This window comes from Macrosteles quadrilineatus, unplaced genomic scaffold (genome assembly GCF_028750875.1).
Source record: "Macrosteles quadrilineatus isolate MER2022 unplaced genomic scaffold, UCM_ALF_1.0 Scaffold_1__1_contigs__length_201487025, whole genome shotgun sequence".
NCBI classification, from domain to species: domain Eukaryota; kingdom Metazoa; phylum Arthropoda; class Insecta; order Hemiptera; family Cicadellidae; genus Macrosteles; species Macrosteles quadrilineatus.
Window position 1 is genome coordinate 185,335,838 of NW_026542594.1, and position 16,297 is coordinate 185,352,134.

At 36.0% G+C, this 16,297-nt stretch overlaps 2 protein-coding genes across 2 annotated transcripts in view; one reads left to right on the forward strand and one right to left on the reverse strand.

Annotated features, from left to right (window-relative positions):
• Positions 1 to 9,063, forward strand: part of LOC128991597 (tubulointerstitial nephritis antigen-like) — a 48,676-nt gene extending 39,613 nt beyond the window's left edge. The window contains exons 3-9 of the mRNA XM_054414621.1: positions 570 to 633; positions 2,574 to 2,784; positions 3,866 to 4,018; positions 5,174 to 5,322; positions 6,105 to 6,307; positions 7,026 to 7,180; positions 7,552 to 9,063. Coding sequence (XP_054270596.1) covers positions 570 to 633; positions 2,574 to 2,784; positions 3,866 to 4,018; positions 5,174 to 5,322; positions 6,105 to 6,307; positions 7,026 to 7,180; positions 7,552 to 7,734 — 1,118 coding nt within the window. The 3' untranslated portion in view covers positions 7,735 to 9,063. The remainder of the gene's footprint in view (positions 1 to 569; positions 634 to 2,573; positions 2,785 to 3,865; positions 4,019 to 5,173; positions 5,323 to 6,104; positions 6,308 to 7,025; positions 7,181 to 7,551) is intronic.
• Positions 9,064 to 10,075: 1,012 nt separating this feature from the next.
• LOC129003238 (low choriolytic enzyme-like) lies at positions 10,076 to 16,089 on the reverse strand. Its single transcript, XM_054431534.1, has 6 exons — positions 15,945 to 16,089; positions 14,421 to 14,573; positions 13,907 to 14,025; positions 13,251 to 13,449; positions 11,218 to 11,351; positions 10,076 to 10,227 (listed from the first exon to the last, which is right to left on the reverse strand). The coding sequence occupies exons 1-6, from the start codon at positions 16,087 to 16,089 to the stop codon at positions 10,093 to 10,095; spliced, it is 885 nt and encodes a 294-aa protein (XP_054287509.1). The 3' UTR covers positions 10,076 to 10,092.
• Between the last annotated feature and the right edge of the window lie 208 nt (positions 16,090 to 16,297).

The window sequence follows — 16,297 nt, forward strand, 5'->3', positions numbered from 1 at the left end:
ATAGCAACAACATGACGTCACAGCTGTCAGACAAGTTGCATCATGTCGCTGCCGGCGCCGCACACACTTTATGTAATTATGCACATTTTAACCAGTGCAGCCAACCTCTGAAATTGAAATTTCATCTGTGAAGATGGACTTGTGGATTTGTAAATGGAGATTATGGTGTGAATTGCATTTTGCTGATTTATGTTTTGATATTGAAAATTAATAAAAATTGAGTTGCTGGTTTTTATCCCTTTTTTTAAGTGATTTATTAAATTCGAATTCTGGTGTGCGGCAAAAGTAAAAAGAGTGCGGTAAAAGTAAGCAGATGCAGGAATTATCAACTTTCTGTGCTATAATCAGTGCAAGGAAGGCCACTTTGTCAGGTGACTGTAGTAAAAGGTATATAGCAGTATGAAAGCTTATTTTATTGCAGAGAATTGTCAATTAGTGCATTCAAGGAAAAAACAGCTGTCAGTAAGATTCCTTTTTAATGAATCGATATAAACATAACTTTCAACGATTAAAGTAGCAAGACACATCAATATTTTACAATGATTGTTGAAACATCGTTGTTGTTACAGGTTGCTCCTACAAGGGAAGAAATTACAATGAAGGCACTGGAGTCAAAATAAACTGCAATGAGTGGTAAGTAAGTTCACAGTATATGTTTTGAATCAATTAGCAAGGTAGAACATATATTATTACAAATGTTAATAGTTCATAGCTAAACCATGGAAGAGACATTTCGTTCCTGTGATATAGCTATAACCTTTTTTACAATAGATGAGAACTTCATTCAAATTTTTGGGCCACCACCAAAATTAACCTGTATGTTATAGTTTTCCCTCTTAAAGATACAATTTAACTTCAATAGCACAACAAACTTAAACAGACTCCTACAATAATTATCTTTTTCAGTTCAAACAATTGAAATAGCTTGTCCATAGATATAGGAGGACCATTCTAATTCAATGATTGGCTAATCCATTCAAATAAACTGAAATTTGCTTCAGCACTAAAAATATGTATACAATTTACCACCATGTAATAATTGTAAAAAGTACCATAGTGCGAGATCTTTAACATTTTACAAACCTTACATATGTTAAATGTCCGCAGTTAAACTACCAGAATTGTTGCTGGGCTTATCATAACCCATGGCTTTTTAACATCCACGGAAATAGTTAAGAATTAAATTTAATAATTTCAACATGATCTACCTGATTTTGATCATAACTTTGAATTCAAACATATTAAATTCAATCATATGGACTGAACCCGGGAACCTTACATTCAAAATTGAGCACATCATACTTTGCCATTTTACATCTTCTATTGCTATTTCTGGAATGGACCTACTTAGTTTTACAGCTAGTAATAATTTTCTTCCTCGGGTCAGTGACATCCAGTTGAACTTTGACCTAGACATCACTCCATGTTGATCCTGTCAAGAGAGTAACTCTAGTTTGACATCTCGGCTAAACATCATCTTTATGTCTCCTATAACCAACTGTAATTGAACATTAGTGTTGAGTTGCGAAGCTTTGTCTGACATCAGGAGTTATAAATATACCATTTGCTGACAAATCAAGAGCGATATTCAAGGATTAAAACAATACACTTATAAAATTTTAAGTAAATTGTTTTAGGAATTTTTGTGTACTGTTGACAGTCTGGAGCTCTTTTCTTAGGTAGGTTAGTTGTGTATCCTACTCCCTTAGCCAGGCAAGGCCCGCTTTAATAAACGGGCTGGTGGGCCCAGAGATGCAAGAGGTGTTAGGTTTGTTGGGGGGCAAGGTAAACAAAAATTCTGGGGGAGAGGGGCTCGAATGTCTTGGCCCCATAGTGTGTCACATGCAAACTGAGAGCCTGCTTAATGTATTCCTTAGGAGAACTTATATTAAGGAACTTGGATATAAAATGACTCTATGTACCAGCTTGGGAGTTACTTTTACAATTATTTTGTACAACAAAGCGTTGTCTTTATTGTCCATAAACAAAGTTATCTTTCCTCCGAATACTAACAACGTACCGTATTTGAAAATGTAAAGAGATTCTCACAGAAAAATAGTGTTTCATTATTTGATTCACCTAGAGACACTTAAAAATCAAAAGCTTTTAAGGGAAAACTGTCAAAACACCCCTAAAATTTGTGTCTATATATTACACAAATTTCTATCATAAAAAAATTAGACAAACTGTGTCATCTCTGGTTTCAACTATTTTCGCTAACTGACTCTAGTGTATTTAATTTAAAATATTTCAATCCCTCCAATGTATAACCTAAATAAATAACTGCTAATGTGTGGGTGGCTCAGTCGGTAGCGCAATGGACTTCGGGCCCAAGGCAGCGATGTCGAGGGTTCAGATCCTGGTACCCGTCACTACTTTGTATCAGTACAGTTCACCCTAGAATTGAACTGGCTCACACCTTGCTTTGCTGGATACGGTCCAGACATAGACCTCTGTGTTCCAAGTGGACGTGCAAATGAAAGGTAAAAGAGGGATACATCCTTCTGTCTCCTAACTTCTTAAATAAAAAATTCATGGGATTGCAATTCTCATAAAATACATTTTGTCCACAGCAAGTGTCAGAAGGTATGTACAGCCCCTCGCAACTGTCGGCTGGAGATGAGCTGTACACAAAACAGATGTCTGGTAGACCCTGCGGCCATCACAGCTGTTAACCAAGACAGGTTTGCTGGGTGGAAGGCTTCCAACTACTCTCAGTTCTGGGGGAGGACTCTGGACGAGGGCTTGAGCAGACGACTCGGCACACGGCACTCCACGAGAAGAGTAAGGGGTAGATGTGACTTTGAATCTTCTTCTTATCCTCATTAGTATTCTCCCTTCCATTCTACTCCTTCTTGATCTTTTTCTTTTTAATTGCCTTTCTCTTTTCTGTTTCCTCCTCCATCCTATTTTCCTCCCTCTTCTCCCTTTTTTCCTTCTTCATCTCCTTTCTGTTTACTCCATTTGCATCTCCTTCTCCTTAATTTCTTTTCTCTACTCTGTTTTCTCCTTCTTTATTTCCTTTTCCTTATTCATCTCCTTTCCTTATTCCCCACCCTCTTCTTTTTCTTCTCCTGCTCCCTCTTGGCCTCCTTCCTCTTCTCCTTCTGCATTTCCTCCTCCTTTGCCATCTCCTATATTCTTCTCACCACCTACTTCCTTCGTATTCTTCATTGCTTTTTTTGAAGATAGATATGGTATACACACAAAAAGTGTCATCGTGTTTTTATATGATAATATGATTTTAAAATCCTTTATTGAGTCTTACAATAGTTTCAATTCCACTGAATCATGATTTATTTTATTGGAGTATTTAATATTGTCACTGGTTTGGTCAGGATTGATATATTTTTAACATTTAGGTCCAAAAGATCTACAATAACAACAATCTACAAATAATTGCAAATAATTGCATGATCTACAATAATTTAGGTCTAACAAAAGTTTTACAATAACTAAACCCGCCCAAAAATTTACTTTGAATTTAAATTCCAAATATGTACGTACTAAGACGTATAACTTTTTTTTACAGTTTTTGTTTACAGTTCCCCTTAATCTATGTTAATTACAGGGTAAAGGTGGTATGCTCAAAATGAAATATGAACTGATTAGATTATTTTGGAAAAAGTTCAGTGCGAAGCATTTTTGGTCCTACAAAAGTCAAAACTACTGATAGATAAAATGTTAAAAGACAATTAAGTGTGTGGTGAAAGTGAAGAATCATTGAAAATCAGAAGTGTTGCACATTAATCTATTACAGTTAGTATTCTAAAACTTTGAATACAATGACTTTAGTGTATCTGCTTCTACATTATACTTTACATGTTTCTCAAAATATCCGTCTCAATAATATATTTTATTGCAGGCATATGAAATGAGGCCGATCCATTCCATGTTTGATCACGAGAAAGTACGCGCCAGGTTGTGGTACGATCTACGCCAGGAAAAGCCGGGAATGATCTCTCCTCCGCTAGACCAAGGGTGGTGCGCGGCTGACTGGGTGATCAGTACTGTACAGGTATGAACATCAGACATTGTTCATCTTGTACCTGGCCTGCATCAGCTGATTTCAGTAACATAGAAATTATTTTGTTTTTGTTGAGTCATATGGTTGCATTCATACAGTTTGTTGTGCGAGTGAAAAACAAGCAAAATAATGCGCAGTAGCAACAGGATAATGCGCCTGCCACAGCAGAAGTCAAACAGCTGTCAGACTCAATTTGGTGATCACATTGTCCAAGCGCCAATTGTAGATATTGCTTCGATACATGCTGCACACTAGGAAAAAGTGCCCACATTTAGTTAATAAAACGTTTATAAACATACTTCTGTAAACATGCAAAGGCTGGTTTTTCACTCGCGCAACAAACTGTACTTGAGGGTGAAGTTATGTTATGTTGTAGCATGCTATAAGTTACTTTAGATTACCAATATATCGATCCTAAGGGCTCAAAGAGTTAGATATAACTATCTATCACATAGATACAAACTTAATCTGACTTTTTTCTGTACCTTCCCTTTTACAGCCGTCCTACTTAACCAACTTTTATTATTAAGGTATTGTTTCAAAGCTTATGATTTAGCAGAGGGACAAATGGTGAACAAGAAGGTAATTTCCTTAAGGTTTCTCCCCCCCCCCCCCCCTAGTGTTTGATTTATTTCTAGGGTTTGCTTCCAAAGATTCGGTGATGCTGATCAACTTTCTTTATAAAGGCTGAAATGTGAGAAAACAGCTGATCCCCCAGTTGAATTTGTAACCACAATCAGATTGTTAACATGATTTCATCACTAGGGCGTAAAGAGACTCTTTTCGACCCGAGCTCAAGTTTTACAATCAAGGCAAAGCTGAAGTGAGGGTTGAAATGGCAAATTTTCCTGTGTAATATTTGCGTCGTATTGCAACATTATTAAATTTAACAAACCAAGTTAGAAAACGAAAATGATTTTAATGTTAATATTACCTCTAAAAATGACTTTCAACTTGCTTTCAATTTTTCTTATGCAAATAAGCAGTTTCTTAGTAACTGAAAGCCCCTGCAATTTACCCACAAGTCCCCTCGTATATTCAAATATTAACAAAAGAAGTCAAGATGTGAAAACTGATATATTATGCAGTACTATTGAGCTAATGATATTGCTACCACTCACCTATCATTATTTAACATATGTTCAGGTTGCCACTGATCGACTAGCGTTGGTGTCTAAAGGAGAAGATCGTACCTTTCTCTCCCCTCAACATTTGCTGAGCTGCAATGCCAAAAATCAGCGAGGTTGTGATGGCGGACATCTCACCAGAGCGTGGAAGTTCATCCAGAAGTTTGGGTGAGCCCCAACCTGTTGGTTATATATGTGTAGAGATTTTTAAATCTGTAAAATAGTGCATCGGTAAACTGGATTTTAACTAGTTCATTCAACACAGGACTCAAGGCTTTAAAAACGGCCACGAACATGTTCATTTCGGAAGGAATTGTGTTTTTGGTGGGTTATTCTTTGCACAGAAGACCTTGAACGTTTTCACAGCTATTTTCCCACTTTATAATCTATTTCCACACTTTGCCTTCACTTATTGCAATAGGGTCATGACTCATAAACCTTCAGTCATCTGGCGATGAATGTGAGCATCGGATGTGTCTTGAGGTCAAAATGTATCAGTGACTTTATTTCGCACGCGGCGGGAGATTTAATAATTATATACATTTTAAATACACACAGCAGCTACAGAGTTGCAAAGTGTGTCATTCTGTTCACAAATGATAAGTAGTGATAAGTAAGTACTAAGTAGCGAGGAGCCTAGTTTCGGCGCACAAGCTTTAGAGTTTAGAGCTATACGCTAAAACGGCCCTTGCTTAAAAAATTACTTTAACATCTCTAACCATCACAAAGACGTCATCATCATCACCTGCTATAGCAGTGAATTTAAAACATTGTGGTAACTACATTAGTTGTTGGATGATGTATTGTTTAAAGATTTAAAAATCTTGATTATTTGCTTGGTTTCTTTAGGAGTCATGCTTACAAATCTGCCTAAATAATATCAAACCATCGCTGTTACCAGTAGGCTAGGCATGCTAGCTTCAAATACTGAAATTACAATCTTTCTACAGTTTGGTTCCTGAGGAGTGCTACCCATGGGTCGGAAGACAAACGAATTGTTCAGTACCCAAGGTGCAGGATAAGAAGAGGACGACGGCGAGGTGTTCTGACGGTAACTCTATGAGGCCGCTGCACCGCACCGGCCCGGCGTACCGTGTCTCTCGGGAACCTGAGGCCATCATGAACGAGATCATGACCTCTGGCCCTGTACAAGGTAAAAAACAGGGCTTGATTTAATTTGAAGTGAAGTGGTATTTCATTACCTTTCTCTGTGGAGAAAATATTTGATGCTGAAATTTAAACTATTAAAGGAAAACACTTCTAAAAAAGGAAGGGTCGATCGTACTCTTCCTACAAAATTAGAGTAACATTAAAATATTTTAAAAAGGTATTTTAAAAAATAACACTGGTTATTCGATTAGTTAATTTAAAAAAAAGTTAATGGCATTTTTATTGTTGTTGGGATTGATATAATTCATTCAAGTATGTACTTCTTGAATGAATACTTAATTCGTTCTTCGAACACATCATGAATGAAGTAATTTTTTTTTATATGCCCCAAACTACATACTTCAATTAATGACAGTGAGTTATTACTTACAACCTGAACTTCTGATCAAACTAGAGATTCCATCTCCATGTTTAAGTTGTCACCAGTAATTTTAGCCACGGATTGATTGTGCTGTTATAAATTACAGATTTTTGTTGAGTATCAAATTTTTAACTAAGTCAAGCTCATAGGACAACTCATTGTAAGCTAAAATCTTGTATGCCCGTTAACTATCTCAGTAACCAAGAATAATGTTGAAAATAGAATTTCAGCTGCTAGCTTACTCTATGGCTCACAGAACTATGTTCTTTAGGGAAAAAATTGGCAACAGCTGGTCCATATAGATGGGATGTATCTAAAAGATAATTTTATTACTTTTCAGCCACAATGAGGGTAAATCCTGATTTCTTCAGCTACCGCAGCGGGGTTTATCAATGTCCATCTGACATGAAGTCACGACGACCAGAAAACTACCACGCAGTCCGAGTCATAGGGTGGGGGGAGGAGGTGCAGGGAGGTAGACTCGTCAAGTACTGGGTGAGTAATATGAGAAACTGTTGATTATGGAGAGTGCAAGTAATTTTTCACACTATATTACAGTAAAATCTGAAATTGGTTTTCTTTTTGTGTAGGTTTTCATCCACACTTAAGTCTTAAACTTGTTAATTAGCATTGTGTGTGTTATTAAATCTATGTAAATTTACAAAAAATGTTCACGATATCTCCAAGATCGTGGGTGATGATGATGATGTCCCAGATATGGCTGGAGTTTATCAGAATTTCTCCGTGATCGCGGGAGTTGTTCACAAATTTACCTCAAACTTCTGTTTCATACTGTAGGTCATCAAAATTTGATAAGCAAATTTACATTCACGATTCCAACTTTTGAGTTTACCAATTGTTTACAGATTGTCTCCAACTCCTGGGGCCCTTGGTGGGGAGAAAACGGCTTCTTCCGAATCGTCCGAGGGAAAAACGAATGTGAAATTGAAAGCCTGGTTCTCGGCTCATGGATTAACCCGATTGTACCGAGAAAAGATCCTTCGATGCCAATGATGGACAAAACTAACATGTTCTCTAATAGTCTGTGAAGTGAAACATCGTAGAGCCAACACAGAAAGAGGTTGCAAGAATCTCAAGCGAAAAGTTGAAGTACAAATCAAAAGATAATGCAACTCAACAAGGATTCTTATTAAGGTCGAATTGAGATATCAAACCAGGAAATTGTGCACAAATCAACTTACATTATTATATAAATCACGAGTTTTCACAATCATGTCAATTTGGCATTCAAAGAAACAAATCGGCATTACTTGTACATAAAGTAAAATAGTCTATGACTTTATTATTCCTGTATATTTTACTTTCGAAGCACTTAAAGTACTTGTATATAAATATATATATAGCACTATTTTACTGTCTGTTAGTTTTAAGGAGTAATTGTGTTCAAATAATTATAGTTCACTAGACCAAATATGTATTCTTCGATTCACACAAGGTGAATTTTTCTTTTGTAATTTATTGTATATTTCGCTTTTTATCCTAAATGTTTATATTTTAGTGTACAGTTATGTTGTAGTGTTTTTTTCTTTTTTACGTCTGTACAGTAATGGCTGTGCAATAAGATTTTTTTTAGATTATTAATCACTGCCTGATGAAGAAACCATACTGGTAAGAGTTTTGAAAGTAATTATTTAAATAAGTGTAAAACAGCATTAAAAAATCAGATTTTAAATTGTGTATTCAAATTGTACAATTGAAATATAATAAAATATTGTATTTATGTTTTTTATTCTCTCACAAATGTTGTGAATGTATGAATTAGCAAAGATCAAAATTGAATAGCTTTATATTTTATTTTAATTTTTCCTAGGGATATGTTCATTTTTATTAGAATTTAGAACTTTTTTAACTCTAAAATAAATTGTTTAACGGAAGAATTACAAACCTATTTATGATTACTACAATATTCTACACAGGCAAGGGTCCTTTAGGTTTTTACCAGTTGCTAGTAACATAGGAAAATTGATGAACTCAAAATATTGAAATTGTAATTTAAAAAATATTGTTCTATAGGAACCTTAAAATCTATCTGAAATCCATTTTTTATTTCCACCAACACAGCAAACAATTGCGTCAGGAACAATATCAATAAATTAGTTTTGAAAGGAAAAGTTATTTTAAAAGAATTTCAGTTTCATCGCTCCAAAAATATTGTCTAGCGTTGATTGATTGCAAGAATTTTCGTTTTTCGTTTTTCCTGTTGTTACTATCAGAACTGGTAAACTATTGTGACCTTTGCTTAGCTTTATATTCCAGTGTGTATTGATATTTGTACAGCAGCAGTATTAACATTAATTAAAGTATTAACATAATTGTTTTATTTATAATTTATTTCTGAATAAAATGTGTATGTTTTATTATCTTGTTTTTACTAAGCCTTTAAATTTATTGGAAAATTGAGCAGGAATTCTATGTGTTGTATGACAACAGATTTAAAAGAGAAATTGACAACGTTGTCCCTTCCTTTTGAAGGTATAAATCAATAGTTTGCTTCCAACAAACTCGCAAATAAGGCCAGCTGATTTTTGAAAGTAATTAAATAACTTCTTGATCAGCATCATACATGTTATTAAATTACTTGAAAGCACATACAAATATGTCAAATAACACTTGTAATAATATATTTATACTTATACTGTTTACTTACAAGACCGTAAATACATATAGGCCTAAAAGATGGTAAGTGGTGATCAAATTCGATTGGACACTCCAATCATGATCAGACCTAATAGGCAAATGACAAGAATCAAAATGACGGTCCTTATATACTATTGGCTACCGGAAGTACCCGCCAGTAAGTTTCTAAGTACAACTGGAGTTAAAATTCACTTATTCATTAAATACCTTATTTCTTTTTTACTTTATTCATTATTTTGCCTCCTGAACTGTTATTCAAATTATTATCTAGGTTACGTACCTTATACAGTCAAAACGATTTCCCAAGAGTTGGAACTGAAGAGTTAGAACTGTTTTGACTGTATAAGGTACGTAACCTAGATAATTCTTTTTTACATTTTTCTTAGGAAATATACAATCTCAAGCATTCATCACATTTTGTTTCTTACAATTCTTTAAAATACATACATTTGTCTTCAATTTTTCCTAATGAGTGGCCATTTTGTAACAAGTGTTGTGCGAAATTTGATCTTTCCGGTTTGTTGTTTCTCCATGCAGACACATGGTTTTTTAAACGTTTAACAAAGTTTACAGTTTGTCCTATGTAAAAGCTATCACAATTATTAAAATTTATTTTGTAGATCCCCATGTAGATACCCTGTGTGTATGTATATTCACATCTTACATAGCTACTACTCAACATTAGAATGCACTACTCACGTTAAGGCATGACAGAAAGTAACTTATAACATATTTACTGAAAAGCAGGTTTATTTAGGACACTTGTACATCCGACGTATTTTCTCCAGGTCACCGTCCGTAGCTCCAATACGTTGACCCATTACTACCTTGGAGTCCTCCGTGGGTCCTTGGAACAGACCCAGGATACCGCTCGGTCGGGGGGTCTAAAATCAACGACATTCAATTGAAGGGAAATAATTTCATAAACCAATCTCAACAATTATTACATTCTTGATTCAACCACAAAAACATCAGTAAACCATTAAGGTTAGGTTAGGTGGTGTAGACGGGTTGGAACGCCATTCTACTTTTCTCAAAAATTCTTTATATTGATAGGCGTCCTTTATTTTTCGGAGACGATAGTGAATGTTCCCGAACTGGGAAATTTAGGACACCAGTGGTGATTACAAGTATTTTTAAGTACTAACAAACATTCAGTAACATTACAAAATCAAAATTGGTTGCGATTGCTCATTGTGCAGTACCTAGTATAGTCTGGATAATTTCAATTTTGGCGGTTCATAACCCTATGCTGATTGTAAACAATTCATCTTGTAGGACTACATTACCAAGCATTTCAATAGGTTGTATGTCAACTCCTTTTTATGAGGTAGATTAAAGTAATATTACATATACCACAGGGAAGCAAGATACATAAATAGTCAGTGGGACACTTAAGTGGTGTCTAGCACCAGTTGCTGGTGTCTAAAGCAAATTCTATTCGTCCTCCCCTTCGGTCTCCTTTCCCCTCTCACCATCATGTACAGGAAGAGCCTGTGCGCTACAACTGCTGTTTAAACAATAGCCGTTCGAGCTCTTCCTTGCTCATTACTAGGCTTAAAGTATATTTTTGCCCCACCATTCCTGAGCTAAAAGTGCACGATTTGCCCATAAGCTTGAATCCTCTGTATCTTACTTCTCTGTGCATATACCTTTTGTCAGAGCAGCAGCACTGCATAGATTAACGGAAAAACTTTTTTGATGACGATAGATCTGTTTTATGTGTAATAGTTTTGCCGAGTGATAGAATCCAAAATACAAAGTTCAATGATGATAGGTACCAATGGAATGGACATTAGGGTTTTTAAAGCTGTTTGGATGTTTCAAGCTTCTACATCATGGCAACACAAGAAAATTAAACAAGAAAAACATACCACTGCAACTATTGTGTCCTTTCCATTCTTAGAAAAGGCGTATTTGGGGTAATGCATCACACTCTGGTAGTCGTAAGGTACTCCAAAAGTTGTCACTTCAGAAGTTCGTGCCTTTCCAAAATCATTCTTGTACTCTAAAACAGAATTTTATCAATAATTAATTTAGTTTACCTATATCAACCACTGTATTTATAGTATTCAAATTTACATTACAGCCCACCGATAGTTTATTTCAACTTATATACAAGAACAAGAAATATTTTATTTCTTAACACGTTGAGTGCGGGCCAGCCATTGAGCACTGGCCAACAAACGCACGCCCAGGCTGGCCCGGTCACCTGTGCTGGGTCAGGTCTCGCTTAAATGAATCACTCAGTGTGGTACACTGGAAAGGTGAGAAGCCGTGGAAAGGACCGGAGTTATTGCGTGTATCGTAATATTATAGATATAGTGCTATTAAACATTTTTTGTGTGAAAAACAGTGTTTGTGAGACCAATAATGGAGTACGGTATTTTCATCACAGTGCCCACAAACGTCATTGCACGAGCCGGCCCAACCAACAGTGACCGGCGATTTTGGACATCATTTTTAATGGGAAAAATGCTCAAAACACCAATTCCGACCTGAATCCTCACTTCTGGCAACAAAAATTAAGATTTTATGTAAAAAAAATGTCAGGCCCTGGGGAAGGACCCTCTGATATATTTACCACACTCAATGTGATGTGTTTGGTGTTTTGTATTTCCCACTGTATTCAGCTGTCGAAAATATGATTTGTATGCCATTGGTTTTAACTTTGTATGTAAATTTTTACACAAAAATATTCTTATTCTAACTACATTCTTCAAAACGGCTAATTTCAACACCAGTCATTGCTAACATGTGTTGCTAATGACTGCAAACAGTTTGAAATATATTACCTAAAACACTAGATCAGTGAAAACGTCTTAGGCCAGGCGCACACTAGCGATTTTGAGTCTAGCAGTTGTCCAACTAATTTGGGGACTGTTGTGCAACCCACTTGGAGACTCTGAAGTCTAGCGACAGTTGAGCTGGAGTGCGCACACAGGCAACTTTTTAGTCGTAAATCTAAAGTCTTAAGACGTAAGTTGGACATTACATTCGTTAACACTACCAAATGGATTTCTCAATAATACAGCCGTATTAGGCTATGTGCTTTGTTGTTAAAGTTGTGAGATTTGATTTTATGCTCTTGTGTTAGGTTGTTCCAATCTTTAGTAACTGCCAAGGACACTTCATCCCACAACTTCCTCTTCAAATTAATATCCGAATAGTCTTTCAATGATTTTAAATATAATGGCGGCCTCTTCTATTAATTGTTAGACGTCCTCATCACGGACACTCAAATTTAAGTAATTTTCTATAAACTTCACACAACAAAAAGAGATCAAACACTAGTGACAGTTCTGGCGACAAGTACTGTAGCTGAATTCCTGGGGTGAAACTGAGCGACACAGCGACAATTTAGTCGCATGTGTGCACATCTACACTTGTTTCAATGGATACCAAACCTCAAACGACAGTCCCGTGACAATTGAGTCACAGAGTTGTCTCTGGGAAATTGGGTCCGGGAACACCCGATTGCAACAGTTGCACGACTGTCCCTAGACTGTTTCCTTTGTCCTCAGCCCATAAACTACCCTGTCATTACATTTACCACTGGACTCACAGCAATAATGGTAATAAACCGACTTGTAATCACTGCACTGACCATCAGGTCAATCCCAGATTATACAGGCTTTTGGAAAACTTTTCAATACTATTGTCACAAGCTCTGGGGTGAAACCAAAGTCAACGCTACAACAGCCATGCGACTAAAAACAACGTAGTTTTGAAAACTGAACCGAATGATGTAGCAAGGTTGCCAAATTTAGGAATCTTTGGTGCATATGCTTGTCCGTCAGGCGCTAATGCAAATGGTGACAGGTGATTGGATTAAAAAACATGATGAAAAAATATTGGTAACACAGAGAGCATGCTTTGACAAAGCAAGCAGAAGGTAAAAACTCACGCATGTCAATATTCTCCCACATGATCTTGACGTGATCGTCCCTGTCAGGACGTGCTTGTTCATGCAGCAGACCCAGTACATGCAGCAGCTCATGCTGGACTGTGCCTGAGTGTCTTAAACACTCTGGAGACTGTAGGTTGACTGGGAGAGGCTTGTCCCTCTTGGGTCTGTAGCCAATCATGGCAAAACACCCCTGGTCCTGGTACAACAACACAATTGACACACTATTTTGTTTTCGAACCTATCCTTTGAGAAAAGAATTGTTGAGACTGTTAAAGAATAGATTCTTGAACTATTAGTTCATTATGAAACCAAACAATAGTACAGAACTATACAGGAGTGGGTTATAAGAAGTTGTTTTAGAAATGGACAAATTTAGGCCATCTTACCTAAAAAAAAGTGCTTGAGACTTACAGGTATACAGACAATGTTATATAATACAACCCCTAAGATTTAACCAGGGATTATCTTTAAGGATCAACACACCAGTCTGAAACCTTGAGGCTTATGGTTTAAATTAAATTAAGTTTTGGAAACTTTGGATACTGTGTTTTTAGAATAAACATTCATCAAAATTATCATCATGATCATAGTTTCAAAAATTTTTCAGATCTGTACTACGATTAGTTTCTAATGAGTTGCAATGTAATACAAACCTTTTCCTTGTTGATACTGATGTATTCTGTTTGTGACTCACGGACTACAAACCTAACGCAAGTTTTACTCTCCAACTCATCCATGGCTTTGCGTACAATTTTCTGTTCATCGGGGTCATCTGAGGGATATAAAAAATAATTACGATCTAGTTATATTTCAGACCATTTTTATCTCAAAACCATAAAATAAACACATTCCCTAAAGCTGTGTTTACACAAAGGAAATAGAGCAGGCAGTTACTTACTCTAGTGTATTTCAAGTTAAGTGAGGCAGGTAGCCTGCCCTCCAACTGCCTTTGTGTAAACAATATGAACATGGCTGTATAGACTATAGAGTCATTATCCTTATTGATCAGCTGAAGATCATTTGTAAGTATGTTTCCGTCCATTATTTTTGGTTTGTTCAAAGAACCGATCTTACAAACAAACAAATACACTCTAATATATAGACAGAAAAGTGCTTTCATGCTTTTAATAGCACGGGTTTAAAACTACATATTTCAATAAGAGTTACCGAACGACTGGTTGAACGCATATGGGACCACACCATTCGGCCACTTGTACGTCTCTATGTTGATGGCATTGCGAGAGTCGTCGTGAGGAGCTTGCAAGATGTCACCTTGGTACAGTCTGGACGACAACTCAGGGTAGTACAGGTTCTGCTGATCTGTCAGTCAACATTAGAATAGAATCACTGTGAGTCAAACTTACATAATCTATAATCCATACACGGTCTATAATAAATCTTTGATACATTTAAAATAGTACTCCCCTTTCACTGTAGGGTCTTTCTTTCGACTCCACTTCATTTGGACACTTATTGTTGGGACCATAAGTATGTGCGGCTGGTTATGGCATAGGACGAGTGGAGGTTGGTATTACTGGTTATATCCTGTAGGAGGGGGGTCTGAGCCGCGGGCACAGACTATGGTGCCATCATAAGAAAGAAATCAAACCATCATAAGTGATTGCAAAAATAAAAGTAGAAAAGAATCACACAGTGTTTTCAATACGGTACCAACCATACTTTCTAATCAAGTAGAACATTGGCTCAAAAATCTATCAAAAAACAAAATTCTATATTAAAAATCATTCAGTTGAATCAGAATAGAGGGGCCTCTCTGGTGTGACCCACCGGGGGCCACATTGGTTCTAAATACGGCCCTATTATACTGCCTTCAAGCAGGCCACGAGGACAGTTAATGCAACCCGCATGAGCATGACTGATGACAACTTTTTGACTTAGTAGAGAATTTCTATCGATCGGTCAAGTAGTGTTAGTTTACCTGTTGGTAAACTACTGGTCCTAGCACTTTTACTGGTTTTAACAAATTTTTGTGATAAAAACGTACATATATTTTTTTGAATGGAAACCCTTGTTGCAGAACCTGTCGCAGGCTTGGTTCCCCGTAAAAGCTCGCAGCCCCTTCAGCTCACGCCCCCCCTCCCCGCACCACTGATACCACCAATTCAACTTCTATATTCTCTTTACAACTAGGTTAAAAAAGCAATTACCGTCATTTATCACGTAAACTTGTATGTGAATACTTGACAAATTTACATAATTTCTTTATGTTACATACCCAACGGTCTAAATAGACTGTTCTAAAACGTTTCCAAATTTGGAGAATATTAACCTTTCTTTAAATAAAAAATAATCCTCATTACTATTGATTTTTGATATCATTACTACTTTTAAATAATTAATTATCTCTTTCCTTTTTTAAATGAACATTATACTCAAAATAAAAAATATATCTGCCAATTTTCAGTGAAAAGACATTCTGTCTTAACTGTTCAGTTGGTCCCATCCCTCCAAAAAAGATTAAATTTAAGACTTAATTTAGTAATTAGGTAATGATGATCTTAGGTATTTGAAATACTTCTTAAATATAATTTAGTTGTGTATATAAACAGCATGAACTTAATACGTATTGCATACACAAGCATTTTTTTGGTGCATTTTGTTTACACAAGTTTTCATTGATTCAAAATGTTACCTAGTTTTTACATTTATTTTTTTAGTTACTGTACTCACCATATGATGGAGAAGATATAAAAGAAATAGAAGGAGGTATCGGCTGTCTCTGTGGCTCTTCTAAAAAAGCAGCACCCAAACAAACACTAGCAACACCGAAAAATATAAAAATCCGAAAAATAAAATAACTTCTAAAATCTACCATTATGAACACAGACTAGTACACTTTAGGTTGGCAAAACAACTTATATAACCTTTGCTCATTTTTATGCAAATCCTTCTCCTCCGCTTGTCATGTAGGGCTATTATCTATGTCAGCATGTAGCCGTTATCTATGTTGCGAATTAATGTCATTTGCATGTATTAGCTGATAACCTAGTTAAGGTGACAAAGACAAATGTTTAGATTGAACA

Bases quoted from the DNA above. Each gene is read 5' to 3' on its own strand.
- LOC129003238 (XM_054431534.1), bottom strand. From the start codon at position 16,089: ATGGTAGATTTTAGAAGTTATTTTATTTTTCGGATTTTTATATTTTTC. The intron at 13,450-13,906 runs GTTTGTATTACA...TTGTTGTACCAG, and splicing joins TCAGTATCAACAAGGAAAAG to GACCAGGGGTGTTTTGCCAT. The intron at 10,228-11,217 runs GTATGTTTTTCT...CGTTGATTTTAG, and splicing joins AGGACACAATAGTTGCAGTG to ACCCCCCGACCGAGCGGTAT.